Source organism: Ovis canadensis, chromosome 14 (genome assembly GCF_042477335.2).
Source record: "Ovis canadensis isolate MfBH-ARS-UI-01 breed Bighorn chromosome 14, ARS-UI_OviCan_v2, whole genome shotgun sequence".
NCBI lineage: Eukaryota > Metazoa > Chordata > Mammalia > Artiodactyla > Bovidae > Ovis > Ovis canadensis.
The window spans coordinates 68,666,963-68,694,643 of record NC_091258.1 but is presented as its reverse complement, the minus strand read 5'-3'; the positions used below and the strand labels follow the sequence as shown (position 1 = coordinate 68,694,643).

Sequence of the window (27,681 nt, the reverse complement as noted above, 5' to 3'; positions counted from 1 at the left end):
AGTGAGAAAGGCTCGGATGGGGGGGGGGGGGCGGGTAGTGTGCACACAGACACACTCAAGAGTGAGAAGAAGGGGACGGAATCCTCAGGATGGGGGACAGGGGTCCTGAGAGAGCAGGTGAAGAAACAACGGTGGAGAGAGGGAGACCCGCGAAGAAGGCTGGGGCCCCAAAGAGCTGAGCAGCAGTGCTGGGGTGAGCAGTGGGAGGTGTGGGTAAGCGAACGGGCAGGGCCGTGTGTCCCCTGCCAGCTCTCTGACAGGGACAGCTGTGGCCGCCCGGGTAACCTGAGCCCCCCGCCCCGCTGCGCCACATTTATAGCCCTGGCCTGGCCCCATCCCCTGCCCCCAGATCTGAGTCCCAGGGACAGGAGGTCACGGGTATGTGTGCTGCAGCAGAATGCCTCTCACCCCTCGCCAGGGCCTCCATGCTGGCATCCACCATTTCAGCAGAGCAGCCCATTCTGGCCAGAAACTCCCGGGAATCTAACCCCCCAGTCCTTCCTTGGCAGGGGTCTCTCCCTTCACATACATCCCTCCTGCTCCCCTCCCCCGGGGTCCAGGCTCCCCGACACTGGCCGACTAAAAATCTAGCCACTGTCTTGGCAGCTGCCAAACATGAACGCATTGGCAGCCCAAAGTCAGAGACCCTCAGCTCCTCTCTCCTGGCCAAAGAGAGACCCCTTCATTCACCCCCTACCCAGCTGAGAGGAGGAGGTGCAGGAGGGGAGGGGCAGGAGGGGACTGACCCAGAATAACTCAGGGCCCAGAGTAAATTTAGCCACAGAAAGGGGAGGAGAGAGACCCTATTGGCTGGGAAGTGGGAAGGAGGGCCTGTGAGGGGGGTCAGGGGCCTCTGAAGACAGCCTCAGAGGGGTGTCCAGAGGCTGACTGTGAGGGCCAGAGGGCAGAGACGGGGAGGGACACAGCAAAGGAACAACACACGGAGCCAGAAAGGGAAGGAGCCCCAAAGGGACAAGGAGCCCAACATCCATCCTCGCAGCCACAGTCGCAGTGGGAGCCAGCCCTGGGAGCAGCTCCGCTGCCCGTCTGTCCCCATGGGCCTCTGCGGGCCATGGCTGCACACTTCTGTCCTCTGGGCTGCAGTGGCCAGCCTGCTCCTCCCCCCCGCCATGACCCAGCAGCTGAGAGGGGCTGGACCCGGCCCCAGCAACTGGGACAACCATGCAGGAGCTTCGGGGCCCTCAGAGGACGTGTCGGGCAAGTCTGACCACCCCACGCACAGCCACGGAGGCCATGGAGATGAGAACAGGGATGTTTCCACAGACAGTGGGCACCATTTCTGGGGCCACAGAGACCACGGAGAAGAGGACGAAGATGTCTCCAGAGAATCCCAAGGCCATAGGTACCAAGGCCGCGAGGTGGGAGATGAGAACGTCTCTGACGAGGAGGAGTACCCCGAGCATGCTCAGCAGGCCCACAGACACAGACACCACAGAAAAGAAGACGCGGATGATTCAGCTGAGCGCGGGGACCGCTTCCCCAGCCACGAGAGCCTGAGCCATCAAGACGAGGAGGAGGAGGAAGTTGTGTCCAGTGAGCATCACCATCATCACGTCGTCAGGCAGGCCCACCGAGGCCACAGAGAAGAGGAAGATGAAGACGAGGGAGAGGAGAATGTCTCCACTGAGTATGGACAGCAGGTCCACAGACTCCAGGACCGCGGGGAGCAGGAGGACAAAGATGGCTCAGAGGAACATGACCGCGACCACGGCCCCAGCCACAGACATGCGGGCCACGAAGACGACGATGACGGCGATGATGCTGTCTCCACCGAGCGCAGACATCAAGTCCACAGGCACCAAGATCATGAGGAAGAGGAGGAGGAGGAGGCTGTCTCCGAGGAACATCCCCACCATCACAGCCCCAGCCACAGACACCAGGGCCACGAAGAAGAAGCAGATGATGAAGATGATGATGATATTGTCTCCACTGAGCACAGACATCAAGTCCACAGGCACCGAGATCATGGGGAGGAGGAGGATGACAATGACTCAGAGGAACATCACCACCATGGCCCCAGCCACAGATACGGGGGCCACAAAGAAGAAGAAGAAGAAGATGATGATGATGAAGATGACGATGATATTGTCTCCACTGAGCACAGACATCAAGTCCACAGGCACCGAGATCATGGGGAGGAGGAGGATGATGATGACTCAGAGGAACATCACCACCATCATGGTGGCAACAAGGAAGATGAGGATGAGGATGTGTCCACGGAGCACTGGCACCAGGGCCCCAGACATACCCACCATGGCCTTGGAGACGAGGAGGAAGAGGACGAGATCACAGTCAAGTTCAGCCACCATGTTGCAAGCCCCCAACCCCAAGGCCACAAGAGCGCTAAGGAGGAGGACTTCCCGGAAGATTATAAAACAGCAGTCCCTGGCCATGACCACCATGGAGTCCCCAAGGAGGAAGATGAGGACATCTCTGCCAGGCTTGGCCACCAGGCTCCCAGCCACAGGCAGCAAGACCACAGAGATGAGGGGACTGGCCACAGAGTGTCCATCAAGGAAGAGATGAGCCACCGGTCCCCAGAACACATGGGGGTGAAGGATAGAAGCCACTTAAAGGAGAGCGATTCTGAGGAGGACGAGGAAGAGAAGGAAGAGGATCGCAGCTCCCATGAAGAAGCCAACGAAGGTTCAGAGGAGGGAGGAGAAGGCACCCGCCATGGCAGCCTGGACGACCAGGAGGATGAGGAAGACGAGGAGGAAGGGCATGGCCTCAGCCTGAGCCAGGAGGAGGAGGAAGAGGAGGAGGAGGAAGAGAAGGAGGAAACGAGAGAAGAGAGAGCTGAGGTTTGGGTCCCACTGAACCAAGACCACCAGGAGGAAGATGAAGAGGAGGCGGGGCTTGAAGAAGATGAACTCCCCTTCACCATCATCCCCAACCCGCTGACCCGGAAGGAGGTGTCTGGAGGTGCCTCCAGTGAGGAGGAGAGTGGCGAGGACACGGGTAAGTGATCTGAGTGGTTGGGGGTGGGGAGGGGCGGAGTCAGCCTGGGTCACTGCTGCCCTCTTGTCCCCACAGGTCAGCAGGATGCCCCGGAGTATGGGAACTACCAGCCAGGGTCCCTGTGCGGGTACTGCTCCTTCTGCAACGTATGTCCGCAACCCAGATCCACCCACCAAGCTGTTTCTAGACTTTGGTCCAGGGCTCTGGTGTGCCTGGGGAGGGTCGTGAGCAAAGGAGAATCAGGGACAGTTCTGAGTGAACAAAGACACTTCTGGGGCCACCGGTGGGGGGGTGCAGACTGGAGGCCAGGAGGCTGGGGAGGAGGCTGGGACAACGGTCCAAGAGTGGGAGGGTGAGGCTTGAACTGCACTTGCAGACCCGAGGACAGGGAGGAGGGTGCAGGGCAGAGCCGGGGGTGATGGGGTGGGGTGGGGTGGGGGTGGGGGGGTGGGGTGGGGGTGGGGGGGTGGGGTGGGGGTGGGGGGGTGGGGTGGGGAGGAGGTGGGACAGGACTGGAGACGGTGAGCAGGGAGGGAGGTGGTGAAGAGACTACCCGAACGTCCAGCGCACAGTAACAAGGTGGTGTCGTGGCACCTGGCAATGGGGAAATGAGAGGGTGGAAAGCAGGTTCAGGGAAGATAACTGAGCTCAGTGCTGGAGGTGAGGAGGCTGAGAAGTTGGGGAAACGTCCAGCCGGCAGGGCGGAGGACTGGTGGATGGCTCCCAAACATCTCCGTCTAACCTGGCTCCTCTGGTCCCCAGCGATGCACTGAATGTGAGAACTGTCACTGTGACGAGGAGAACATGGGAGAGCATTGCGACCAGTGCCAGGTGAGACTTCTCCCAGACCCAAAGACCCCCCCAGGCTCAGGGTGGCCCGGGACCAGCTGAGCACCCCCAGCCCCAAATCCTGCCCTCTGCCCTCAAACCGACCTAACCCCTTACTCTTGATGTAGCCTGGACTCCGAACCCCGTCCTACCTCTGACCTTAAGCTCCACCTAGCTAGTCTCTACAGCTAGTCTCCTGCCCTCGTGCTGCCCACGCCCCATCCCGACCCCGCCCCTGACCGCCTCCTACCTCTCTCTCTCCGTATCCTCACCCCCAGCACTGTCAGTTCTGCTATCTCTGCCCGCTGGTCTGCGAAACTCTCTGCTCACCGGGTGAGCATGGGCGGGGCCCAGGAGGAACCCGGTGAAGGGGCGGGGCCTAGCGGGGGCGGAGCCAACTCGAGGAGGGGACTGGAAGGCTGTAGGGCGTGGCCATGTGGGGAGGCGTGGCCGAGGCTGGGCATCTTTGACAGGAATGGGAGGAGCACTGAGGGGTGGTGCCCGCACAGAGGGAAGGTTGGGGAGAGATGCCAAAACTAAAGGGGTTAGGATTGCCTAGAGGATTGAAGGGAGAGCCTAGAACCGAGACGGTGGGGCCAAAGCAAGAATGGGGCTCCTGAAGCATGAGAACACCCAGAGCCGAGGGGAAGGAGTGGGCCCTTCAAAGGTGTCCCGGAAGAAGGAATTAATCTGGGAGAAGGAACCAAGAAGGGGGGGCGGAGCTAGTCCTGATCCTGGACTGAGTGAAAAGTGACCCCCAAATTCACCCGTGATGTACCCCTCAAGCCTCTTCTCTCCCACAGGAAGCTACATCGACTATTTCTCCTCGTCCCTGTACCAGTAAGTATGTGGAAGGGAAAGTGTGAGGGCTCCTTTAGAAAGGTGCTGTCCCGCTATGAATTACTGGACAACTCTGGGATTCTATTTCCCCCTTGGTGAAATGGGCAGGTTAAGGACCTCTAAGCGCCCTGGAGTGAGCTAGGGACACTTCGACTGTCCAATCTCTGCGTCCTTCTCTCCAGAGCCCTGGCAGACATGCTGGAAACTCCGGAACCCTGACACAGCCTCGCGGCTGCGGCGCAGACATACCTCCTTGGCCCTCCAAACCCTTTCCACGAGCCATATTTATTTCTCTGAATAAACGTGCTCCCTGAGACCTCACTGTCAGGCGTGGGGCCGTGGGTTTGAGGGAGAAGAGGCCTGAACTCCTCGAGGTGTTTGGTTTACTAGGTCCTGATAAATAAATCAGTCAACACGGGAGCTTTTTGAAACAGTTCTCTTTACCCGTGATCACTGAGTGACGCCTGGGGCAGGGAGGCCGACCAAGAGTCAGGGGCGAGGGCTCCCCCACCGTCCTTCCTCCCCCCACGCCACGTCGCCCAGTGGCATCATGGAAAGAGGATTCTCCCATGCAAACCCCGGAGCCGGAGCGGAACGGGGAGCGCAGTTCTGCACCCCGTACCCCCGGGGCACGGACACGGCCACAGCACGGGGGGCGGAGGGGCCTCGGGGACACGAGACACTGGGGAGAGAGAGGGAACCCCGCCCGCAGCTGACCCCAGGCACCAGCGACGGGACGCGGCGGGGCGGGACGAGGCTTTTAGCAGCGAGTCCCCCCTCCCCTCCTTTCGGACGAAGAAGGAAGACTTGGGCCCCGCAACTGAGAAGAAAGAGGAGGGGTCAGCCTCTCCCCGCATGCGGCCCGGGAGGGAAGCCCCGCCCCCTTCCCGCGGGGAAAGGGCACCCATCTCCCATCGGAAACTGATCAATAAATTACAAAGTAGAGGAAAGGGAGGCGGAAGTTTGGGGCGGGATTTCTTCCTGCCCTCTTCTTCCCCCCTCTCAGTCCAGTGCATGTGGTTTGGTCCAGGCCCAGTCCATTTGTGAGGCGGGGACCAGCATCCCCCGTTCGTCTGTACAGATGGTCCAGTCCGCGGCGCGAGCTCCCCAGTACACTCTCCCTGGCGAGACCATACTGTGGGCAGGAGAGGGAGCAGCCCAGCCTCTGAAAGGTTCTTCCGTCCGAGTGAGGTCACCTGCATTGACGCCAGGCGTGAAGATCCACTGTGCCGCCCCGATCCCCAAGATCGCCCAGTATGGTCCTCACCTGGAAGCCTACACTAGCAGGAATAGGTCCGGACAGAAACGCCATCTGCCCGGGAACTCCCAGAAGTCTGGCCTGGAGGAAGAATGAGCATTGGTTCAGCGTGCGCACACACACACACACACACACACACACACATACACACCCGCCCAGTGAGCACTGGTTCAGTAAAGCGCGCTCACACACACACACACCCGCCCAGTTCCTCCTCCACCCAAGCGTCCTCCCTTGGATTCCCCCTCCCTAGAAGCCAACGACTCCCCCAAGTCAGTTTCCATTCCTTTCTCAAAGCCTCAGATTCCTTCGAAATGCCCCAGGTGACACTGGAGGAGTTCATTTCCCACCCTGGAAAACGGGGTATGATAGGATTAATCCATTCCACACCCTGGGGAGGGAGTTGGCTTGTTGGAGCGGTCCATTTGTCGTGGGTGGGGAAAAAGGGACTAGACCATTTCAGAACTCGGGAAGGCTGGTGGAATGTGGAGATGGTCTCTCCCCCGACACCTAAGAAGGGGAGGGGAGCAGAGGCTGTCCCATTTAGTATCCGCCCACCTTCCGGCTGCAGCTTGCGGAGAGGGAGCCCCGGCGAGCCCAGAGCCCCTGCTGCGGCCGAACGAAAGTTGGGGGGCAACATCTCAGCTGAGTCGGGGGTTACGCCTCGGAGGTCCTTCTCTCGGAACATCTTCCGCCAGGATGGGGAGCGGCTGAAGGACTTGGCACTGTCCTAGGTATAGGGGTGCAGCCAGCTGGTGAAGGACTAGGGCCACGTTCCCACTCCACTCCTCCTTTTGACCCCACCACTCTCCGGCTCCCTCCGCTCCTTTAGCCCCGCCCCTTCCCTGGCACCGTCTCCAACCGCGACTCCTTGGGCAAGTCAAGCCCCACCCCTTTAGCTGCGAGTCTAGAGGGGCAGCTGGGAGAGTGGAGTCCCCTAGGCTTGCTGCTGCTGCGCCCACCTCATCCAGCCGCCTGTCTGTGCCCAAGGAAATGAGGTTGCTGAATTCCTTTTCCAAGAGCTGCCGGGCCTGCAGGGGAGAGGTGGGAGAGAGGCTGCAGCGTGCAGTCTGCAAGATGGGGATGCTCGGTGTGCCCCGGGCTCGGCGGCAGCTCACCTGTGCATTTTGCGTGGGGATCTGCAGAAGCAAGGCCAGGTCGGAGTAGTCGAAGGTCTCGTCCAGGGCGAGCAGTGCCCCGTGCACCCCGCTCTCCGTGAGGTTCGTGGCGAATTCCTTCAGGCCCAGCCCGGACACCCAACCCATGACCCGCTCATTGGACCACACCATCACGTCTGGGGATGGAAGGGACCCTCAGTTGCACCCTTCCTGGGGCCTGACCCTTCATTTATCCTGTTTCTCCAACCCCATTTCCTCTTCCTGTCTCCACCCCGTCTTCCCTGGCCTCCCTCCCCTTCCCTATTTATGCCTCCTCCAACCCTGTCCCAAACCCCTGCACATGGCTCCCAGCTGGACTCATACTTTTCTACTCACCTCGGATCTGGGTCTGACTCTCTTCCCGCCTCCGCTCCAAGTCCTTCCTGTCATAGTTGAGCCGTTTCAGGCACATGATCCCATAATGCAGGCTCACCCTGAGTAGCAGAGATAGCGGAGTCACAGAAGAGCCCCACAACCCCAGTGACTGTTTTCCCTGTTGCTTGTGGTTTTCTGGAGGCTGGGGAATTGCTCCACTGGATCTGTTCTATCGATTGCTGACCATCCCAGGAGCCGGGATATTTTTTAAAAAGCAGTTCCTGTTAGCCAGCCTGTAAGGAGTATGGGGTCAGCTAGCCAAGCTGTCTCAGGACTTGGACTATTCCTATTGGACCATCTTAATGGGTGGAAGGGGCACAGGAATCTGGATTTCCTAACAATCCATGCTAAAGGACCAAAGACAGTCCAAGATGAATTAATTCCGACATCACTGGTCCTAGTTGCCAAAGACTCTCTAGAAGTGGGGGCTTCCCCCACTTGGAATGTCGCCACAGGCCAGGCAACCTCACCTGTGAAAGCTGTCCACCATCTTGAGCTGGCCCCGGAGTTCCTTCTTGTTAAGATGATCTAACATTCGGGCATCCACCAGCGACTCCATGAAGTAGCTGCGGTACTGGGGCAGCCCCAGGCTGGGCAGCCAGTCGTTCCCCACCCATTCGTGGTTCATGTCGCCATATGCCAGGATCTGGGGCCATGGGCAGGTGGGGGAGCAGTCAGGCCTTCTGACCCCTTCCCATGTGTGTACGAAGGGGTACAGTCCAACCCTCTCTCTCCCAAATCCAAGGTTGTTCTTTCTCTATCCCATAGCAGGACAATGGCCAGCCTCTGCTCAGGACAACGGGCTATTCAAAACTGTTTCCTTCTCCTTCATAATGACAACACAGGCCCTTGTCTACTCAAAGCATCATTATCACTTGCGAACTTGCTGAAATTGCAGAATCTCAGACCCTAGGCTACTGAATCGAAATCCTCATTCTTACAAGAGCCTCAGGTGATCTGAACAGTACATTTAAGAAGTACTAGTCTAGCATCCTCCCAAGTCAGGACAATTGATCAGTCCAATATCACTACTCCTCCAAGTCCGCACAACAGATTCTTCCAGCGTAGCTCCCTCCCCAACAAAGGATAACGGATTCATCTACCACTCTTGCGCTGTCCCCAAAATACTAGCCCGATGCTACATCTGGCCCAGGACAATATTCTGGATCCACCCCCAAGTCCTTCACTCCTCCCAGCATGAGGAAACAATCCATACCCTGGGCTATTGGAAACAAAGACCCAACATAGCTCCAGTACCTCAGGTGAGTTCATACCTCTCGCCCTCTTGAGAATAAAATGTACCTCCTTCTACCCAGCTTCTTCTCAGCCTGATGTACCCTACCCACCCACAACCCCGCCCCAAATGCTTTCCCCTTTTGCCCCAGTAGTGGAACAGCCCCAATTCCCTCTGCCTAGGGCAAAGAGCCGCTCAGCGTTTCCCTCTAGTTATAGCAATGAAACAGCCCCTGGAGCCCGCGCAACCAACCATAATGGGATGACCCGTGCACCACTGAATGGAACAGTCGGGCTTCTACACCAGCCCACCAAGTCACAGTGACAGCCCTGAGCAGAGCTCCGCCAGCGCCCCCCCGCGGTGAGGATGGAATGCTCCGGCGAGGGGCGGGGCGGGGCGGGGCTCGGAGAAGGAGGGGCGTCCATGCAGCGTGCACAGCCTGTTCATGCGCCCACGACCCGCCCCGCGCCCCCTACCTGCTCCCAGCTGATCTCCTTGGTCTCCTGACCAGTTAGTGGGAAGAGGGGAGAGAAGGGGTGGGTTAAGGGGCAGGCGGAGGAGGGCGGAAAGGACGAACGGACGGACAGACAGCCACAGACTCACCCGCCACCCGGCCCCTGCCCAGGGAAAGTTAGTGCCACCCCCAAGGCCACGGGCAGGGGGCACTCACAGGCTTGGTCGTCGCGGTAAGGGACTCCATCTCCTCGTGTGTCATCCACACGTTTCCTGTGGACTGAGGGGCGAGAGGTGTTATGGAGGTTGGGAAAGAGCTGGACAGGGGAGGGGAAGAGAGTCGTGCTCCTGGAGGAGCCGAATTAGGCATGGGAACACATAATTTTCTGTATGGAACAAAATGATAAAATGTTAGAAGGCAGTAAATGCCATGTGGTTAAAAAAAAAAAAGTGTTCATGTATGATGGTGGTGGGGACTAGTTTAGCTGTTGAGTTAGGGAGGCCTCTTGGAGGTGGTGACATTTGAGCTGAGACCTCAGGGATGCGTAGGAGCCGGCCTCGGAGGTAAAAAAGAGGGAGCGGTGCTCCAAGAAAAGGGACCAGCAAGTGTCAAGGAGCAGAGTAGAAAAGGAGCTGGGGAAGGGGCCCCTCATTGTGGGACTTGTAGAGAACCATATGAATTGGGATTTTTCTCCGGAGTAGGATCCTTCTGCTGCGGTGTGTAAGACAGACTGAGGGTTGGAAGTAGAGGGGAGGCAGGGAGGCCTGAAGGGTGTCCCACCCTCAGAGGTAATCCAGGTGAGAGACTGAGGGGCAGGGTATATCTGATAAGACAGAGCTAGAATGAGCGGACTCAGGATTGGCTACCCTGAAGACGGAACTCTGAGGATTGGCTACTCCAGCGGGGGCTGGGATTGGCCCTGGACACTCACGGTGCGAGAGGAGGCAGGAGCAGAGGGTGAGGTGAGTGAGACCATCTCCTGGATGGCAAGGCGCAGCTTGAGCCGGTGCAGTGGGTTGCTGATGCCGATCTCGCGCTGGATCTCCGTGTCTGACAAGTTGGCCATGATGGCACCACTCTTGACATTGGCCCGGCAGGCGGCCACATACCACGCAGGCATGCCTACCCACAGCTGGACCAGAGGGAGAAAGGGAGGAAGGGGTGGACATGAGACAGAGAGACAGAGATATGTCACAGGAGAAATGGGAGAAGGACAGAAAGAAAGGGGGAGAGGGAGACCGAGAGGTGGGGAAAGGCAAGTGGGGGAGAAACAGAAAGAAATGAGGAAATTAGCAGTGAGGCAAAGACATCAGGAGTCAGAGGGAGACACAAAGAGACGAAGGACAGTCAGAGAAGGGTGAGCCCAGGGTCAGAGGGGAGAGAAAGGGACAGAGATGAGAGGCAGAGAGGCGGAGAGAAAGAAGCAAAGCACATTGAGAGAGAGACACAGGAAGAAAAACGGGGAATGACAAAAACACAGAGATGAGGAGAGGCAGAAAAATAGAGAAAGAGAATCCCAGAGACAGAGGCATGGGAAGACACACAGAGAGAGACAATAGGACCAAGATGGGCATGGTGAGGGGTGAGGGGAGAAGGAAAAAAAGCAACAGGAAGGTCCACAAGAAACCTGACCCCTCCCAGGGCCTCAACCCCCAGCTCCCTTCCCCCAACACCTCTGGGCCGGGAGGATGGCACAGGGTCAGCCAGCCCGGACTGTGGGGCTCTCGGAGGGATTGGGGATGAAGAGTCAGGACATTTCTGGACCCCAGTACCTCTAGCCAGGAGACCACAGTGGGCCCATCCCAAGCAGCAAAAGGCAGGCCCTGACGGCAGGCCTCTTCCAGAAGCTCATGCCTGAAGAGAGAGCGCCAGGCAGGAGGTCTCAGGGGTAGAGACACCTAAGCCCTCTCGGATAGCTCCCTTCACCAACTGCTCCCCCGCCCCGTCCACAAAAACAACTTTTATGAATGTAGAAAACATGGCAGAAGGTTAAAAAAAAACCCAAATACCTGTGATCCTTTGTAATCCCCCTCCCCCGACACACATGTACACACACACCAAACAAATGAAAAGAGGAGGGGAAAAAAAACCAACCCTCTAGGAGTTCCCAAATTTCCAAGCAAGCTCAGGATCTCGGACGCCCCTTCCCAGAATTTTCTTACTTATGACCAACCCTCCCCCGCACACATACCACACACCCACACTCACTTCCTCTTGTTCCTTCGGTCCTTATCTCCTGGGCCCGTCAGCTTGGCTAGCCCCAGAGGGTCAGTGGCCAGTGTCTCGTCTGAGGGTGTTCCAGCTGGAGGCAGGGAGGGGCCAAAATTTGGAGAGTCTCAGAGGGGAGGCAGAATCTTTGATGCTGGGGGGTTGAGAAGGATGCCAGGAAAGCAGAGGCCCAGAGGGATTAGTAAATGAGGCCACACAGAGGGAGTGATAAAACCACACAGGAACCAATGTCACCTCCTAGGCAAAGAATTGGAGAAATCCCCCAAATAGAGCTGATTCACTAGACTGGCCTTGGTAAGGTGGCAGTGGTATGCTGCTAAATTCTTAACAACTGGCTCCCTGGGGAAGAAAAAGTATTTCCTGATTGGTAGTATTTGCCAGTTTCCATGGTGTAAATAATCCCACCAATTTCAGGCTACCGAATGTGATGTCAAAGCAGCTCATAAAATTCCTGAAAATTTGACTAACTTGGATTTCACAAGTCAGACAAGCAAGCTCCTCTCTATTTAAAAAAACAAAAAAACAAAAACAGGTAAATGAAATAACAAATTCATTTGTCCAACCATCACTCAGGCAGGCCTCAGAGTGCCCATCTTGCCCCTTCTCCCCTCAACTTCTGCCAAGGTTCCAGTGCTCAAAATGCATTACCAAATGATTGCGGACAGGATTGTATGTCAAGTGAATATGTAAAGAAGGGGGAAGGAAGGAATAAAGAAAGGGAGAGGAAATCAGGGGACTCACCCAGAGAAGAGCTGTCCCGACCTGGTGGTCCCATCCTCCCCTTCTCCTTCTTGCCAAAGAGACGGCCTATGGATGACTTGATGCTCTTCTTCTTGGGAGCTTTGTGCAGGGAATCTGGGGTGCCTTCACTGGGTGAGCAGGACAGAGTGAAGCTAGATCCCATCTGGTAGGTTCCAAGTCTTTGTCCACTCCCATCTCCTCCTCCCAAGCAAGTCCCTCCCTGTCTCGTCCCTTATTCTTACTGACCTTCCCCGAGATGGCCCTCCATCCTCCAGGGATCCCGCCTGCAGTGCCAAGGCTTGCGTCATTCTCTCAAGGCGGGCAGAGCGAGGAGTGGGAGGTGGGGTGTCTCCTGGGATTGCTGGCCCCTCCCCTCGGGGAGCCACAGCTTCCTCCTTAGGGACATGATTCTGTAGACAGGCAGAGTTGCTACACTGAGTTGGAGGGGTCATGCTGGGGGCTCGTCATTAGCTGGGAGGTATGCCAGGTGTCTAGGATACCCCTGATTTGGACTATCACTTCTAAAGATAGGCTAGGTTAAGTGGGAGCGAATTGCAGAAATATAAAGGCAATAACTTCAGTCTCTCTGGAGCTGGATGAGCCCACATTTCTACTGTCTTAGCTTCTGGTGTCAGGAGTGGGATCTGCTCAGTTTCAAGGAAATCTAATGAGTTACAAGTTCTGACAATAGGAAAGCTGAGTTTAAGGCAATAAAACAGGGTTATAGCTCTTGTGCCTGTCTCTAAGGTCAATTCTGAGGCCATTATGGTAGTTCTCAAATGTACATTTAGTCACAGAATATATATATATATTCTGTATCCAGTGGTTAAGTGGTTAAGACTTGGTGCTCTCACTGCTGGAGCCCAGGGTCTGATCCCTGGTTGGAGAACTAAAATCCAGCAAGCTGCATGACATGGCCAAAAAAATTAAAAATAAAAATCCTATGCAGAAATGTAATGCACAAAGTAGGTAAAAGTAGATCAGATCTGACTAAAGTACAAGTTAGGGTTCAGGAATCTAGTGACTCAGCCTCCCCTTTGCCCCCCTTTTTTAAATTTTAAAAATTATTTTTAGCTGCCCTGGGTCTTCATTGCTGTGCATATGCTTTCTCTAGTTGCAGTGAGCACAGGCTACTCTTTAGCTGCAGTGCACGAGCTTTTCATTGCAGTGGTTTCTCTTGTTGTGGCGCATGGGCTCTGGAGCACAGGCTCAGTAGTGGTGCACGGGCTTAGCCTCCCCCCAGCATGTGAAATCTTCCTGCAGAAGGGATCGAATCTGTGTCCCCTGCACTGGCAGGCAAATTCCCAACCACTGGACCACCAGGGAAGTCCTCCTTTGCCCTTTGAGTTGAGCTTTTAGGGGAAGCTAAGGTTGCTAACATTGGTGTGATGGTTATTGTTGCTGTTTGTTAGGGAGCCCTGTTTATGACCTCCCTCCACCACCACCACCACCACCAAGCTGAGGAGACTTAAGAATACTCACAGCTTTGTCGGTGCCCTCACGGGCAGGGCTGGGGGGTGCCAGACGGGGTGTTGAGTGGCCAGAGCTGGGAGGGGAGGGGCTGGCGAGGGTAGAGGTGGTGAGGGAGGGGGGCAGTGAGCAGCTACTGCGGTAGCGGCCCAGTGAATCCAGGCCAGAGCCTGACACCCGGCTCTCCAGCTCTTCTGCCCTTTGTTCTGTTGTCTCCTTCTCCTCTTGGATTAACCTGAGGAGGGAAATGGGGAGATGGGATGAGAGGACTGAGGCAGGCAATAGGAGAGGGAGCCTGGGGGGACTTCCTGGTGGTCCAGAAGCTAAGACTCCATGGTTCCAATGCAGATGATCCAGGTTCAATCCCTGGTTGGGGAACTAAGATCCCACATGCTGCACTGCACGTCCAAAAGGAGGAGTCTGGGGATCCCAGTGGACCAGGAAGGCTTGGTGGAGCAAAAATAATTCTGGGGGAAGGCACAATGAGGTCTTGGTGGATCCCTGATGGCCTCACAGGTTCAAAGGGAGTCCAGGGATCATGTCAGGCTCTGGAGGCTATGGAAAGATTAGGGAAGACAGGATGACCAGAGTGTGCCTCAGGATGACCCTGATGATGTGCAAGTGGCTCTGGAAAATCGTAAATGGATGACTGTGGGCAAGAGGTCAAGTTCTAAGGAGGGTAGAAAGAGCAAGCTCATAACAAGAAAAGGCTGAGATCAGGGACTCTGCAGTCAGTCTGGGATCTGGGACGGTCATAGAGACATTTGATGAGAGTCAATATGTCCAGTCAGAACGAGCTGGAATGGAAGACGGTAGTCAGGTTGATATGTTTGCTGGGGCCCATGCAAAGTGTGTTATCAGAGAAGTGCTAAGTAGGGCAATTGCTGGGGAATCCAAGTAGACTTTATGTGATGGGGGAGTCTTAATAAACTGAGGATTTTTGTTATATCAGGTAAAAATTCTTGTTATCTGGAGTCGAAGTTCAGGTGTTTTGGATTGGGGACCTCGTGTCGAGATTCTTAGGGTACCGGGAGTCTCTGGGTAATGGTTGCTTGAAGTCAGGAAAGCCGTGATATAATGGAGGACTCTTGATGGATTGGATTGTGATTTTTGGTATCTGAGGATGCACTCTTGAGTATTTTGGGAAATTGTGAGTACTGTTTTGGGGGGGGGTGTATAATGTATAAATAGCACATAGGAGACTTCTGGGTATTTCCTCAGGGATGCCTGAATAGTGTTGGGCTGGAGGAACTCCTTGAGGATGGTTAGGAAAGGAGTTGGGCTTAGGTATTCAGATCAGTCTCCAGAGCCAGAGGGGCTGTGGGCTTAGCTCAGGCAGGACGAGAGAGAACTGGGCCAGGGCTCACTTGATCTCTTTGTTGATGGCCTCCAGCTGCTCCTGAAGCATGATGGCCAGTGTCTGAACATCTGCCTGCCCGCTGGGGGACAGCAGCTCAGCTCCAAACATCCCCTCAGCCTCCTCTTCATCTGAACCATCCAGCTCGCCAGGGAATGGAGGTGGCATGGATCCCGCAGGGGCAGACCTCTCCCACTCCTGTCTCTGTGTGGAGACAGAAGGATGGCAGGTGGACAGGGGCCAGAGGCAGACGCTGGGTCTCCCCTCACTGCTCCGGACCTTTCCCACCCTCCATGACCCCGCCCTCATCCGTTGACACTAACTGCCCCCACCCTGTGGTCCAGTCCCCAGTTTCCCCAGCCCACCTTTCTTGGTGGGGCCCTTTTTTTGAGCCCCGCCCCCGACACCCCCCACAACCTCCCCTGAGTCCACTGTTTCTTTTGACACAGCCCAATTCTTTTCTTCACTTAGCCCCGTCCATTCTAGGATTCTACACCTTGCACATCACCTGCCCCCCAAACCCTCTTCCCAGCCCATCATTCCTCTAAAGTTCTCACCAGGCAGCAGGACATCCACGTGAGGAGACATCCAGGCAAGTGGGGATGGTGAAAGAAGAGAAGACAGTGTGGGCCCAGGAAGCCTTTCTTCTCCGCTAGTCCCCGCCCAGAGTCCTGCTTACGGGGCACCACCTCCTACTGCTGCCCTCCCAGGCCCTGCTCAGCCCAGGCCCCAGAAGCAGCTGCTGACCTTAGAGGGCTCATCCTTGACCCCTGACCAGCGGCCCCTCTTGCTTGCCCGGCCACTGCCAGCCCCATAGGGGTCCAGATGGGCACCAGAAGGTAAGGTGGGTGCTTGAGAGTAACGGAGCTCCAGGGCACTGCCAGGGAGAGATCTGTGGGCATGGAGAGGGTGGAGACCAAGGGGTCAGGAAAAGGAACTAGAGGTCAGTGGTCATGTGGAAGGGCTTGGGGTCAGAGGACCAGAAGAAGGATCTTATGTTAAAAGTCAGAAAAAAAAAAATGGTCTGGGGCCAGAGATCATGAAGTCAGGGGTCAAAAATAAGAGGGGCCAGTGGAAGTCTCAGGAGGATAGGGAGGGGAATGGGGAGAGTTGGGAAGCAGAAGGGATGTGCTTGGCCAAGGGGGCCCCATGGACACAGGAAAGTTACTGTCACCTGGAGTAGGACGACGGTGGCCTTCCCCGAAGCTGGTCAATCTCCATCTGCATCCGCTCCATCTCAGCCAGGAGCTGCTCCTGGGGGAGGAGGTTGGAGAGGCCAGGTCAGAATCTGCCCCCTTCTGAGATCAGTCCCTCCCAGCCAGGCTGATTCCAGCCCCAGCAAAGCCTGCTCCGTTTCTCTGGCCCTCACCCACCAGGCTCCTCCCTACCTTGTTGAGCAGCAGCTCATCCTGAAGCTTCTTCATGTTGGCAATCTCCTCGCTTAGTGAGTTCTGTAGGGGGACAGGGGTGCAGTGAGGTGCCAGAACCTGGAAGCAGCCTCCAGTGCACAAAGGCAGGCCTGAGGGGACCCCAAGGGGAGTGGATGGGCTGGAATGGTGAGTTAGAGGGTCGTGGAGTGAAGATGCTGCTGAAAAGGGGGAGTCCCTGGGAGCCCAGAATTCAGCATCCTGTGTAATTTCAGCAGATTCAGAGTTTGCGGGCCCATAGGGTTCTAGGCTTGGGGAAACACCAAGAATTCAGTGTATAGGTGCCCCAGAATTCAGCTCTAGGGTGTTCAGGTGAAATAGTGCTGGTCCCAGCAATAGAGCAGTCTGTCAGATTTGAATTCCAGATGCCTAGATTTGAGGAGATCTCAGATAATGGTTTGGGGAAAAGTCTGGGGCCCCAAGATTCCAGTTTATGGGAGTCCTAGATTGGGGCGCACCTTCTCCTCCAGGGCCCCCATGCGCTCCTTGAGATGAAGCTGCAGTCGTTCGTTGGACTCGCTCAGCAGCTTGTCCACTGTCTCGGACAGCCGCTTATTGTGGTCATCGTTCATCTTCTCCCGCTGCCGGGCCTGCCCGGAGGAGAGCAGGGCACAGGCGCTGGAACCCTGAGCGCTGCCCCTGCTCCCAGCTCCCACCCCCTTCAGCCCACCCTCTCATCTAAGGCTCATCCTCCAAGCCTCAAAGCCCCCTCACCCGCTGCAGCTCCTGGTTCTTCTCCTCCAACTGGGCCTCCAGCTGCCGAAGCCGCTCCTCAAAATTCCCATGACGTTCCTCAGCCTAGAAGTTGGAACCCATGGCATCTGACTGTCCCACTAGGACCCGGTCAGGCCCCAGGCCCCACCTCCTCCAAGGCTGGCTTCCAGGCCCCACCCCTGGAACTCTAGGCTCCTCCCCAACAAAACTCCAAACCTCGCACTTGAGTCTCAAGCCCTGCCCTCTCTATAAGCTCTGTCCCCTTCTCAGTTCAGGTCCCACCTATCCTTTTAGTCCAAACTAGAAAACAGCCCTGAGTCGGGAAGATCCCCTAGAGGAGGAAATGGCAATTCACTCCAGTATTCTTGCCTGGAGAATCCCATGGACAGAGGAAACTGGCGGGCGCTACAGTCCACAGGGTCGCAGTCGGACACGACTGAACCGATTTAGCAGAGAACACCACCTCCCACCAAACCTCTAGGCCCTTCGCCCATTCTAAGTCACGTCCCTTTCTAGATCCCACGCCCTGCCCTTTCTATCTGAATTCAGGCTGTAGGTCTTCAACCCCTCCAGATTCTAGGCCCCGCCTCCCCTAAGCCCCTCCCCTTCGCCCCAGAGACTCCAGGCCCCGCCTCAGGCCTCCCTCACTTTATTGAGAGCCGCCACGCGCTGGGCCAGCTGGGCCTCAATTTCTGGCAAGGTCTCTGCCTTCTGCAGGGTCTGCTGCAGCTTCTGCTTGGCGTCGTCCAGCCATTCGGCCAGCTGACGGCTCTTCTCTTCACTCTGGGGCACACAGACAAGGGAAAGGGAGAAGCTTGGTCATATGGGCCACAGCCTCGCCCCTACCGCCCCTCCCTGGCCGAGCCCCCACCTGTCGGTACAGTGACTCCTTGCTGGCCAGCTCGTTTTCCAACTTGTCGTTGGCGTCGTGCAGAGAGGTGGCCTCACGCTGGGCACTCAAGTAGCGCTTCTCTAGCGTTGTGATCCGTTCCTCCATATCCTCCCGCTGCGCCAGCGCCTGCAGAAGGGACAAAGGACCGCGTGGACTACAGCTCCCAGAAGGTGCTGTGGGTAGCCTAGGCTTACAACCTCAATTCAGGCACCCCAGGGTACACCGGGAAATGAAGTCCCTTGCCATCTGGGTGTCAGAAAGATGGAACCACAACTGCCAAGAGCTCCTGAGAATAGCCAACGTTACGTTGCCTGCCCTCTGCCACCTGACAGATAAAATGGCGATACAGCACCTCCCATAAACTTTTGGGACAGTACTGGCTTATCATACGGATGACCTAAGGCCCAGGGGATGGAAAGTCTCCACTCTTCTTGGCCTACTCAAAAACCCAAGTCTTACATTTTTCAGCAACTTCTGGCACAACTCAGATTTAGAATCACAGAGCAAATGCCCTAGGGTTTCACAAAAAACAAAGGTCCCTTCCATCTGGGAGGCAACATCTCCCAAGACCTCCCAGGGTAGCACAAGTTTATAAAACCAGAGAAGGTGTTCCAGGGTCTCGTGGGGGATGGAGTTCTGCCTGGAAGCTGGCGTGGTGAGACCACACTTCCTAATAAGCTCTCGGTCCATCCACACTTCAAATCCGAGGTAAAAGCCCCAGTGGATGATGAAAGCAGAAGTGCTCTCTCTTCTTTCTCATTCAGTGCTTTAAAGAATCCATGCCCTACATTTCTCAGCAGTCCCTGCAGCGTGGGAGTTGAGATCAAGGAGCTTCAGCCAGGATGGGGTGAAATACAGCCAATGGAGTTCAACCAAGAGGTGGGAAAGAATTTCCCAATGGTAACATAAAAACTACGACCAGATACTGGGTGACTACCATGTATGTGCCATGTACCAACTCTCTGACAAGGGCCATAAATCCCATTTTACAGGTGAGGAAACAGGCTCAGAGAGAAGAATCCGCACACCTTGTGGACTGAATCCAGGTTCATGAGTTCTGTAACTATGGGAAGAGGGGAATAGGGAGGGTTGGGGGGAGGGACAGAGGGCAGCCCAGCAGGGGCTCCGGCCTCACCTCCTTGAGGTCGCGCTGGAGCTTGGCGTTAGCTTCCTCGGCCTTACCCAGCTCGCGGTGGGCGGTGCCCAGCTCCTCCTCCAGCTGGCTCATCTGGCGGCACAACACCGCCAAGCGCTCCCGCAGCTGGCACACCTCCGCCCGCTGCCGCTCCAGGGCCTCCTCCAGCTCCGCCGTGCGCCGGTTCGAATCCCCACCAGGACCCAGGCCATTGGCAAGAGTCTGGAATGGGGACAGTAAGGAAGGAAAGCACAGAACTCAGATTGGGTAACAGCGATAGAATGCAAAGAGAAAGCTGATGGGGGTGAGGGGGAATGAAAGATCAGTTAAGGGCCATGGAGATCACAAATTTAGCTAGCTGACCTGAATCAGAGGTCAAAGGTCAGCAAGAGTCTGAGGGATTCAGATGGCCTAGAGTCTGTGAGAATCATACCAAACATTAAAGGGACCATCACAAAGTCACGGGGCTGAGTAGGACCACAGGCATGGGGGCCAGTGAAGAGCAAAGGAGAGGGAAAGACGTCCACCTCTTACCTGCCCATCCCCATCCTTGCCGGGCTCCTCTAGCCCCGACCGGCGCCTAGACAGCTGCTCTCGAAGGCTCAGAGTCTGGCAACAGGAAAGGGAGATCAGGGTGAAGGGGGTCCTAGAATCCCCGTTTTACTTCCCACTGGCTCTGGTCCTGCTGGGGCTACCCTTATTCCATAGTCTACCCTTCGGCCCTGTGTCCTCTTATCTCTCCTTAGCCACCCACCAGAGAGGAAGCCACCCTTAATCTTAACCTTAGCCTCCTTGTGCCCAGACTTACCCCACCCAACCATTTCCTCCGAAGTCAGTTTTCCCTTAGCCGCCCCCAGCCCTGGTTCTCACCCTAGTCTCACTGTCACAGAGCAGGAATCTACTCCCCTTAGTCCTGCCCAGTGAATTTCACCTTAGGAACCTGGTTCTCCACAGTCCAACCCTGTTGGTCCTGTGCCCTAGTCCTGTCCCCAGTAGATTCTAGGGCCCGCCCAATCAGCTCCACCCCATTGGTAGTTCATTAGTCCCGCCTCCTTCTTGGCTACACCCCCACCTCCTGATTGCTCAGCTCCAGTTCCTCCTCTAGCACAGCCACCCGCTCCAGCGCCATTCGCAGCCGCTCTCGGACCTGAGGATGGGGGCAAGACCCAGTGAGATGGAGATCAGACCTGAGCAAGGACAGCTGATGCAGAACACCTTGGAATGGACCTGATAGGATGACATTATCATTCCTCTATTTATAATAGGTATGCAGCCTCAACCAGCTAGCAGGGCAGCCTCGCTCACTGGTATACCCCTATCTTATTACTTTTTTCTATTATCAGGTCTCAGTCTGCAGTAGTCTGTCTCAATCAATTTCAAGACAGTCATCATTCTTCCCACTTGGGCTATTTCCAAGCAATCACAGCCAGAATTTCTGCCATTCAAGACAGCCCAGCCGACCACGGGTTTCTGTTCTATATGCAGTCTCTTATTCTCATACCTTCTCATCCAGGGCCTTGTGATGCTCGAAGAGGGATTTTAGAGCCTTGAGTACTTCCACCTCGGAAGAGACCCCGCCCGGAGACTGGGCCTGGCGCTTTACCACGGTCATGCGCAGTGACCTCTCGTGCCTGGACACCAGGCATTCCAGGTGTTCTAGGAGAAGCTACAGGGATAGAGCACCGGGCCAAGGAAGAGTGTCAAGGGCAGAGAGGCAGAGTGCAGGAGGAGGATTCAGACAGGTGCAGACACAGGGAAGAAGTGGAACCGAGTAAAGAGGTGTGGAGAGACAGGTCCGGAGAAGAGAGGGATAACGGGTCGGTGGTGGGGCGGTCAGGAAGAAGTGGTACAGAAAATGAGAACGGTTATGGAGATAGGGGAGGGGACATGAAGGAAGGAGGGGACCAGAGGAGACCGCCCAAGTTGTGGAAGCAGGAAGAAGAAAGGAAGGCAAGAGAAGGTATAAAAAGATGGGTCAGGCTGCAACACCCAAGGCCCCGCCCATCCCGCTTAAGTCCCGCCCCCAAGACGCCTCACCCTTGTATTGTTCCGCTCCGCCTTCAGCTCCGCAATTTCTTCCTCCCGTTCCAGTAGCTGCTCCCGACACAAGTTCAGCTCCTTCGTCAGAGCCGCAAACTCCTGTCCAGTGGTGAGCAGAATTGTACAACCAGATCAACCCTTTTCCCATCTCCCTCATTCCAAAAGACTGGGAAGTGAGTAAGTCCCTCCCATCTCGGCCAAGTCCCTCCCCTTCAAGCGACCTAGGCCCCGCCCATCACAGGCAAGCCCCTCCTCCTTCCAAGAGTCAGGTCCCGCCCCTTCCGGCCGCCCTGCCCCTTGCCTTCGCGAGCAGAGGCCCCGCCTCCCTCAGGCCCCGCCCTGGCCCCGCCCAGACCTGGGGCAGCGCGATGCTGAGCTGGCGCTGCAAAGAGTCCTTCTCGTGGCCCAGTTCGCGCAGCCGCAACTGCGCCGTAGCAAGCCCGTCCTGCGCTTCGCGCAGCGTCTCCAGCAGGCGCTCGCGCTCGGTGAGCATCGTGACCATGAGGCGCTCCAGCTCGCCGCCAGCCTCGTCCGGGCCCAGCGCCGAGCCCCGCCGGCCATCCTCGCTGATGGTGGGCATCACCTCGCACATCATGGCGGCGGTGCTGGCCTGCGTGTACCGGGAGGGGGGCAGGGAACCGAGAGCAGCTTCGTCAAAGCGCAGGCAACGAAACTGAGGCACGGTCACTGGGATACTACATAGTGAGAACTGAGGCTAGACAACCCAAGCAACTGCACAGCAGAAACGGAAGCCCATCCATTCCGATCCTGGTGCAAGATAAACGGAAACCCAATGCTCTCAGGAAACCAGACCTGGGTGAGAGCACTTGGAGAAACTGAGGTCAGACTTCATCTGACGACGGGGAGCAAACCTAGACTCAGTTTATTGGGAGAAACCAAAGCCGAGGGACCCACTCCCTGAGAGAAAGCGGAACGCTTGGAAGCCCCTCCCCTCCCACCCAAGGGCTTCCCAGGTGGCTCAGTGGTAAAGAATCCACCTGCCAATGCAGGAGACACAGGTTCGATCCCTGGGTGGAGAAGATCCCCTGAAGAAGGGAATGGCAACCAACTCCAGTATTCTTGCCTGGGAAATCCATTGGGTCCCAAAGAGTCGGACATGACTGGATGCATGCACATTCCCCTCCAGTCCAAATCCCGCCCCTGCAAGGGGCTCAGGCCCCGCCCATCATGGCACTGTGGGAAAATCAGTCTACCTATTCTGGCCCTGCTGAGAATTCCCTTCAACCTCACTGTATGAATGAGAAAACTCAGGCCCAGGAGAGGGAGACTATGTCTTCAGGAGGTCACTGGTAGGTAGTCACCTGTATAATGTCACAAGGATGGTCCTGAACTGCTATTCAGCCCAATTTCTGCCTCCTTCAACTGACCAGATATCTAGATATCTAGTTACAGGAGATTCTAAAGACTCTCTCCAAGCAGAGGGAAAAAAAAGATGGCATGGACCATGCTAGCCATTTCACACTACACGGGAATCCTAGATCCAGCTACTTCTCCCCTCAGGTCATAGGAATCTAGGTTCCCCTGTCCCTTCTGTCTCCCAGAGAGAGGAGTCTGAGCCTCCATCCTTCTCCTCCCCAGGCCCAGAAGTCCGAGACCAGATCCCTCTCCTTCCAGGGCACGAGAGTCTGAGCTTTCAATCTCCAACCGTATACCCAGAAATCTCAGCCTTCAGATTTCTCTTCCCTCAGAATTCAGGCCCCCAGGACCCAGGAGTCTGGGTGCATGAGCCGTGGGCGGGGATGAAGGGAGCTCTCCGAGACACTGCCCCCTGCTCACATCAGGTCAGACGGGTCTGGCTGGCCCAGCAGAAAGCAGGAGGAACTTTCACTCTGTTCTCTCCTTTCTTTCTCTCCCTTCAGGCAGAGGAATAACCGGTTCTCAGAGTGGATAATTCCCAGCCCCACCCAATATTTGGACTATATCTACAGCCTGGGACTGGAACCTTGGACTCCAGGGAAGAGAGGTAGGGACTGAGAGCCCCAGGACCTGGGAGGGGAGGCAACTAGATGCCTGTATCCTTGGGTCTTTGAAGAGGTATATCTGGGAATCTAGACATCTGAGTCCCAACATGGGGAGGTCAGATTCAAGAAAATGTTTATAAGAGAGCAAGCCAGCCGTAAGTAAAAAAAAAAAAAAAAAAAAAATCAGCATGGTATCTAAAACTCAGAACCTACTCATGAGATGCAGCTAGGGATGTTTTCAGGAGGCTGCTCTAGAACTTCAGATTCCCTGAGAAGGAAACAAAACTCAACAAGGCTAACTGTAGACTCTAGACCCAGTACAGCATGCAGAAAGGATATATGCTTCCACATTTACAATGTGCTTGGGGTAAGAGTGTCACATGGGGCCAAATAGAGGGGCATATTCTGGAACCCAGGTCTAGAACCGTGAACCAGCCAAGAGCAATCCAATAACTCAAGAGTGTCTGGTTCACCCCCAGAACCCCAAACATAGAAGGGAGGGTGATGATATCTAAGGACAGACCTAATGCAATGCTTAACAAACCTAAGTCAGAAGCCAAACTAGAAATCAGAACCTACCAGGGACGAAAATATAACACAGAATATAACAGAGGTCACATTCTTGGTTTCTTCACATGTCTAGATAATGTTAGAACTCAGAGGGCAGAATATTTGCTCTAGAATTCAGAACATGCCCTGGAGCAAAGGAAAAAAACCTAGAAAATAGCAAGGAGTTTGCCTGGAACTTAGAATTGCCTGGGGGAGAATGCTGAAGGAGGCATTCTGGCAATTGAGAATTTACTGGCATAAGGACTGAGCTGGCAAAGGAGCTGGGGGTGGGGGTGGTGTGTTCTAGAAATGAGGACATTTCTAGGCTGAAGACTCCAGAACAAGAGAGGGCCTAGAGCATGTTTAGAATGCTGAAGTGGCAGATGGAAGAAGCCCACAGTCCACCAGGGGACAAGTTCTGAGCCAAGGTCACACTGGGGGAAAAGATAGACAGAGAAGGTGGGGATGGATGGGCTTAGAATACAGAACCTGAAGAAGGAAGGTGCAGTGTAATCCTGGGGACTTAAGACTGTAGAACTGGATGGTATATAAAATAGGGAGGTTCAGAGACTTCCCTGGTGGTCCAGTGGTCAAGACTCTGCCCTTTCACTGCAGGGGGTGTAGGTTCGATCCCTGGTTGGGCACCTAAGATCCCCCATACCTCACAGCAAAGCCCAAAAATAAATAAAATGAAATGCGGAAACATATTCTAGAACTGATAACGCAGTTTGGAGAAAAGCTACAGCGCATAAATGGAACACACACACACATTCTAGCACTGAGAATGCCCCTGGGAAAAGAACAGAATCTAGAACATTGCCAAGGATGTGGCTAGAACCTAGAACACACCCAAAAATGAAATTTTAAAAGAAAATAAGCAAAGACTGGCTTCTTAAAAATTGGAATATGTCAGGAATTACTTGGCGGTCCAGTGGTTAGGACTAGGCACTTTCACTGCTGGGGCCTGGGTTGGATCCCTGGTCAGGGAACTAAGATCTGTGGGGGAGAAAGTGGTGGGGGGAGGAAGGAACATATCTAAGGGGAGGAAAGTGGGCTTGGCAGCTTGGCTTGGGAGCACTAATCAGAAATTTGAATTTACCTGGGGAATATCATGACTCGAATTTAGCATCTAACCTAGAATTTAGAACATACCTTGGGTGAAAAAGGAACAGAGATGTTCACTGAGAATATTCTAGGATTTAGAAAGAATTCCACGAAGCACTGCCAGTGTGCCTGTTTAGTTGGAAATACGGAAGGCAATTCTAGATCACGAAATGAACCTAGGTCACAGAGCACATCTGGAGAAAGGGATGTATGCTCGGTTTATCAATCTGAGAATGTACTTGAAGGATGGGGCATCACGATATGAAAACATCATGATGGGGTGCTGGAAGCATCTCAAGAACCTGGGTCTCAGGGGAAAATATTGGAAACCCCAGGAAGCCCAAAATCTGAGCTGATAAGGGGATGAGGCAGGGGTTTTTCAAGGCCACCAGAGTTGATGGGCAATAGTGAGGCTGTAGGGACTTGGGTCCCTAAGAGTAACAGCTGAGCAGCTAGATACTTTGGAGGTCAGAGTTGAGGAACTGGACTCCTGAATCTTTGTGGAGGCAAAAGACAGGAGATGGAAGTTTGGAGCCTGAGTCCTTGTTGGAAGGGAGGGCAGGGGTAGATGGCTTTGATGAGCAGTACAGAAGGTGGGGTCTGAATTCCTGGGTCGCTGAGGGGAGACAGGATCAGGGACAGGGCATTTAGGTCTTCAACGGGGAGGACGGGCAGAAGCCAGCGAATTGCATTAAGAATTGCATTCTGAGCCCCTGAAAGGGAGGAATCATGGCGCCTGAATCCCTAAGGGGGCAGATGCTGGGGTGCCAGGAGGCTGGGTATATTTATTGCAGGGGAACAGGGCTTTGAACTGGGTCTCTAAAGGGGCAAAGGCTGGGAAACTGGATTCCTTCCTGGAGTGGTGAAGGCTACCAGCTGGGGCCTCTAGCCAGAGGAAGTGAGGACTGACAAGGCTTCCAGACCCGGGTAGGATCTGGATCCTCGGATTCCAAGATCCCTAAGGTGGACCAGGCAAGAACATTCAGAAGCCACGACTCCTCAAATAGCAGCTGGGGTCACCGCAACTGGGGTGCTGAGGATGGGGCTGAGAGCCTGGCCAGAGGAATCCTGAGGCCCGGGCGCCCAGGTCGGGGAGGGCCTGGGTATTCCCGGGTCAAAGGCGCGGCGAGGGGGATCCCCGCGCCGCCGGCGCCCCCTCCCCGGCGGCGGCAGCGGGAGGTGGGGGAGACAAGGCTGCCGAGAATGGTGACCATGGACAGCTCCAGAGCGGGCCTGTGTCCAGGGCGGCCGCTGAGCCGGCCTGGACCGAGGGACTCGGCCGGCTGTACAAGCCGGAGGACCGGAGATGGGCTGACTGGGTCCCCGAATGGGGGACTATGCCGACGCGACCGAGGGAGGGGGGGCCGGCGGCTCTAGCTGGGGGAGTCTGACACAGCCTTGGTCGGTGTCGATCTCCCAGGACTGGGCCGAGGAGGAGGATCTTGGTCCAGAGGGGGTTCCCGGGGCTGACCTGGGAAATTAAGGCTCCCGGGCCCTGGAGGAGGCGCAAGGCGGCAGTACGCCTGGGATCCTAGGGTTCGGTTGGTGACTCTGAGAGCTGGGAGGGACACGCCTGAGTCTCTGGGGTCGGGCTGTGAAATCTGGGCTGTGAGGTCCTCGGAGGAGAAGAGAATCCAGGTTCTCGGAGAGGCGGGGGAAGCTCGGCGAGGGGTCCCCCGGGTGGGCGCTGCCAGGCGGGCCGGGCTGGGCTCTTACCTACCTGGTCCGCGGCGGCTGCGGGCGGAGCTGGGCTGCAGGAGGGACGTGGGGGTGGGGTGGGGGGACCGGGCGGGGCCCCTGGCGGCGGCCGGGGCCCGGATCTGTAGCTCTGGAGCCCAGTCTCCGCGGCTCGCGCGGGCTCCGCGTCTCTTGCTCCGGCTTGGGCGCTGGGGTCCCCCTCCCCTTCACGGTCTAACAGCCCTTTACCCCCTAAAATAGCCCCCTGCCCCTGTCACCGTTCAGCCTCCCCCCGCGAGGCCGCAGCCACCAGATCTAGGGGTGCTCACCAGCGCCCCCCAAATCCCACCTTCCCCCGCCAAAAAATTCCTCCTCCCTCCTCCCCCCCGCAACCAGCGCTGGGGCGGTCGTGGCCCCTTTAACAGGAGACAGACAGACGGCGCCGAGTGGCCAATGGGAGGCGGTGTCGAAGCCGGCCGGCGGTTAGGCCCCGCCCCCGCACTGCCTGGGAGGGGTCGCGCGGGCGGAGAGCGAGAGGCGGGGCTAAGGCGGGTCGGCCAATAGGCACGCGGCGTGAGGCGGCTGGGGCGGGAGGCGGAGCCCGGCATGGGGATGATGTCACCTGGAGCTAGTGGCGCGCGGCGTGGAACGCCAGTCGCGACCCCGGATTCCGGCGGTGGCGCGCGCCTGCCCTCGCGCCGCACGGGACAGGAGGGTTGGGCGGGCGGCGAGGTGGGAGTAAAAGATGGCTTTTAAGATGGGGGCGGCTCCCGGAGACACGCGCTCGGGTTATAAGGTGGGATGAATGCCTGGTCGGCGAGTGCACCTTACTCTGCACCCCATGAGCCCGCCTCGGAAACTGCACGTGGCACCCCCACCTCTCGCGCAGACTATTGCGCGGCCGGCAGGGCTCCCCCGGCGGACTAGGCTAATGGTTCGCTCCGCCCCGCCCACACAGAGGCCGCCCACTGACTCTGGCGCGTTTCAGGACTCCTCTGTCAGACCAGCTATAGAGAAAGGGGGCTTGGCTTCCGCCCTCAGAATCTCGGAAGGGTAGGGGGGAGTTGTCTTCAGCTCTGATCCCGCGCTCAGACCCAGATCAGGTCCCAGCCTCCATCCTGGACTTATGGTTGGGAAACCGGCCAGCCTCTGTCTTCGGACCTGGCGAAAAGTCTCAAGTTCCGCTCTCAGACCCTGAAAAGGGTCTGGTCTCGACCTCAGCTTCTCTCCCTCCCA

At 56.3% G+C, this 27,681-nt stretch overlaps 4 protein-coding genes across 9 annotated transcripts in view; 2 read left to right on the top strand and 2 right to left on the bottom strand.

Annotated features, from left to right (window-relative positions):
• The first annotated feature begins 780 nt into the window (after positions 1-780).
• On the top strand, positions 781-5,084 carry HRC (histidine rich calcium binding protein). Of its 3 annotated transcripts, XM_069551174.1 has the most exons (6): positions 781-2,982; positions 3,058-3,128; positions 3,745-3,813; positions 4,089-4,143; positions 4,614-4,650; positions 4,833-5,084. In XM_069551174.1, exons 1-6 carry the CDS (start codon positions 1,056-1,058, stop codon positions 4,867-4,869), a joined length of 2,196 nt encoding a protein of 731 aa, XP_069407275.1. In that variant the 5' UTR covers positions 781-1,055; the 3' UTR covers positions 4,870-5,084. The 3 variants fall into 3 exon arrangements, with proteins under 3 accessions (XP_069407275.1, XP_069407274.1, XP_069407273.1); XM_069551172.1 differs by lacking the exon at positions 4,089-4,143 and having other exon boundaries at positions 853-2,982; XM_069551173.1 differs by lacking the exons at positions 4,089-4,143; positions 4,614-4,650 and having other exon boundaries at positions 838-2,982.
• Positions 3,403-27,681, bottom strand: part of RUVBL2 (RuvB like AAA ATPase 2) — a 93,105-nt gene continuing 68,826 nt past the window's right edge. Inside the window, exon 16 of the mRNA XM_069551192.1 lies at positions 3,403-3,422. The gene's annotated coding sequence lies outside the window, so the exon portion shown is untranslated. The remainder of the gene's footprint in view (positions 3,423-27,681) is intronic.
• PPFIA3 (PTPRF interacting protein alpha 3) lies at positions 5,073-21,737 on the bottom strand. Of its 4 annotated transcripts, XM_069551171.1 has the most exons (28): positions 21,489-21,737; positions 21,131-21,232; positions 20,595-20,759; positions 20,166-20,240; positions 19,628-19,702; positions 19,094-19,315; positions 17,938-18,084; positions 17,715-17,849; positions 17,067-17,150; positions 16,811-16,942; positions 16,314-16,376; positions 16,100-16,179; positions 15,673-15,817; positions 14,936-15,123; positions 13,581-13,803; positions 12,345-12,508; positions 12,099-12,226; positions 11,337-11,430; positions 10,901-10,982; positions 10,060-10,260; positions 9,345-9,407; positions 7,911-8,086; positions 7,402-7,499; positions 7,027-7,202; positions 6,871-6,939; positions 6,467-6,638; positions 5,918-5,989; positions 5,073-5,846 (listed from the first exon to the last, which is right to left on the bottom strand). In XM_069551171.1, exons 1-27 carry the CDS (start codon positions 21,726-21,728, stop codon positions 5,931-5,933), a joined length of 3,558 nt encoding a protein of 1,185 aa, XP_069407272.1. In that variant the 5' UTR covers positions 21,729-21,737; the 3' UTR covers positions 5,073-5,846; positions 5,918-5,930. The 4 variants fall into 4 exon arrangements, with proteins under 4 accessions (XP_069407272.1, XP_069407270.1, XP_069407271.1 ...); XM_069551169.1 differs by having other exon boundaries at positions 6,871-7,202; XM_069551170.1 differs by having other exon boundaries at positions 5,073-5,989.
• C14H19orf73 (chromosome 14 C19orf73 homolog) lies at positions 21,727-27,643 on the top strand. Its single transcript, XM_069552428.1, is given in 5 exon segments — positions 21,727-21,797; positions 27,222-27,282; positions 27,284-27,426; positions 27,459-27,501; positions 27,503-27,643. Coding segments are annotated over 5 exon segments (459 nt in total).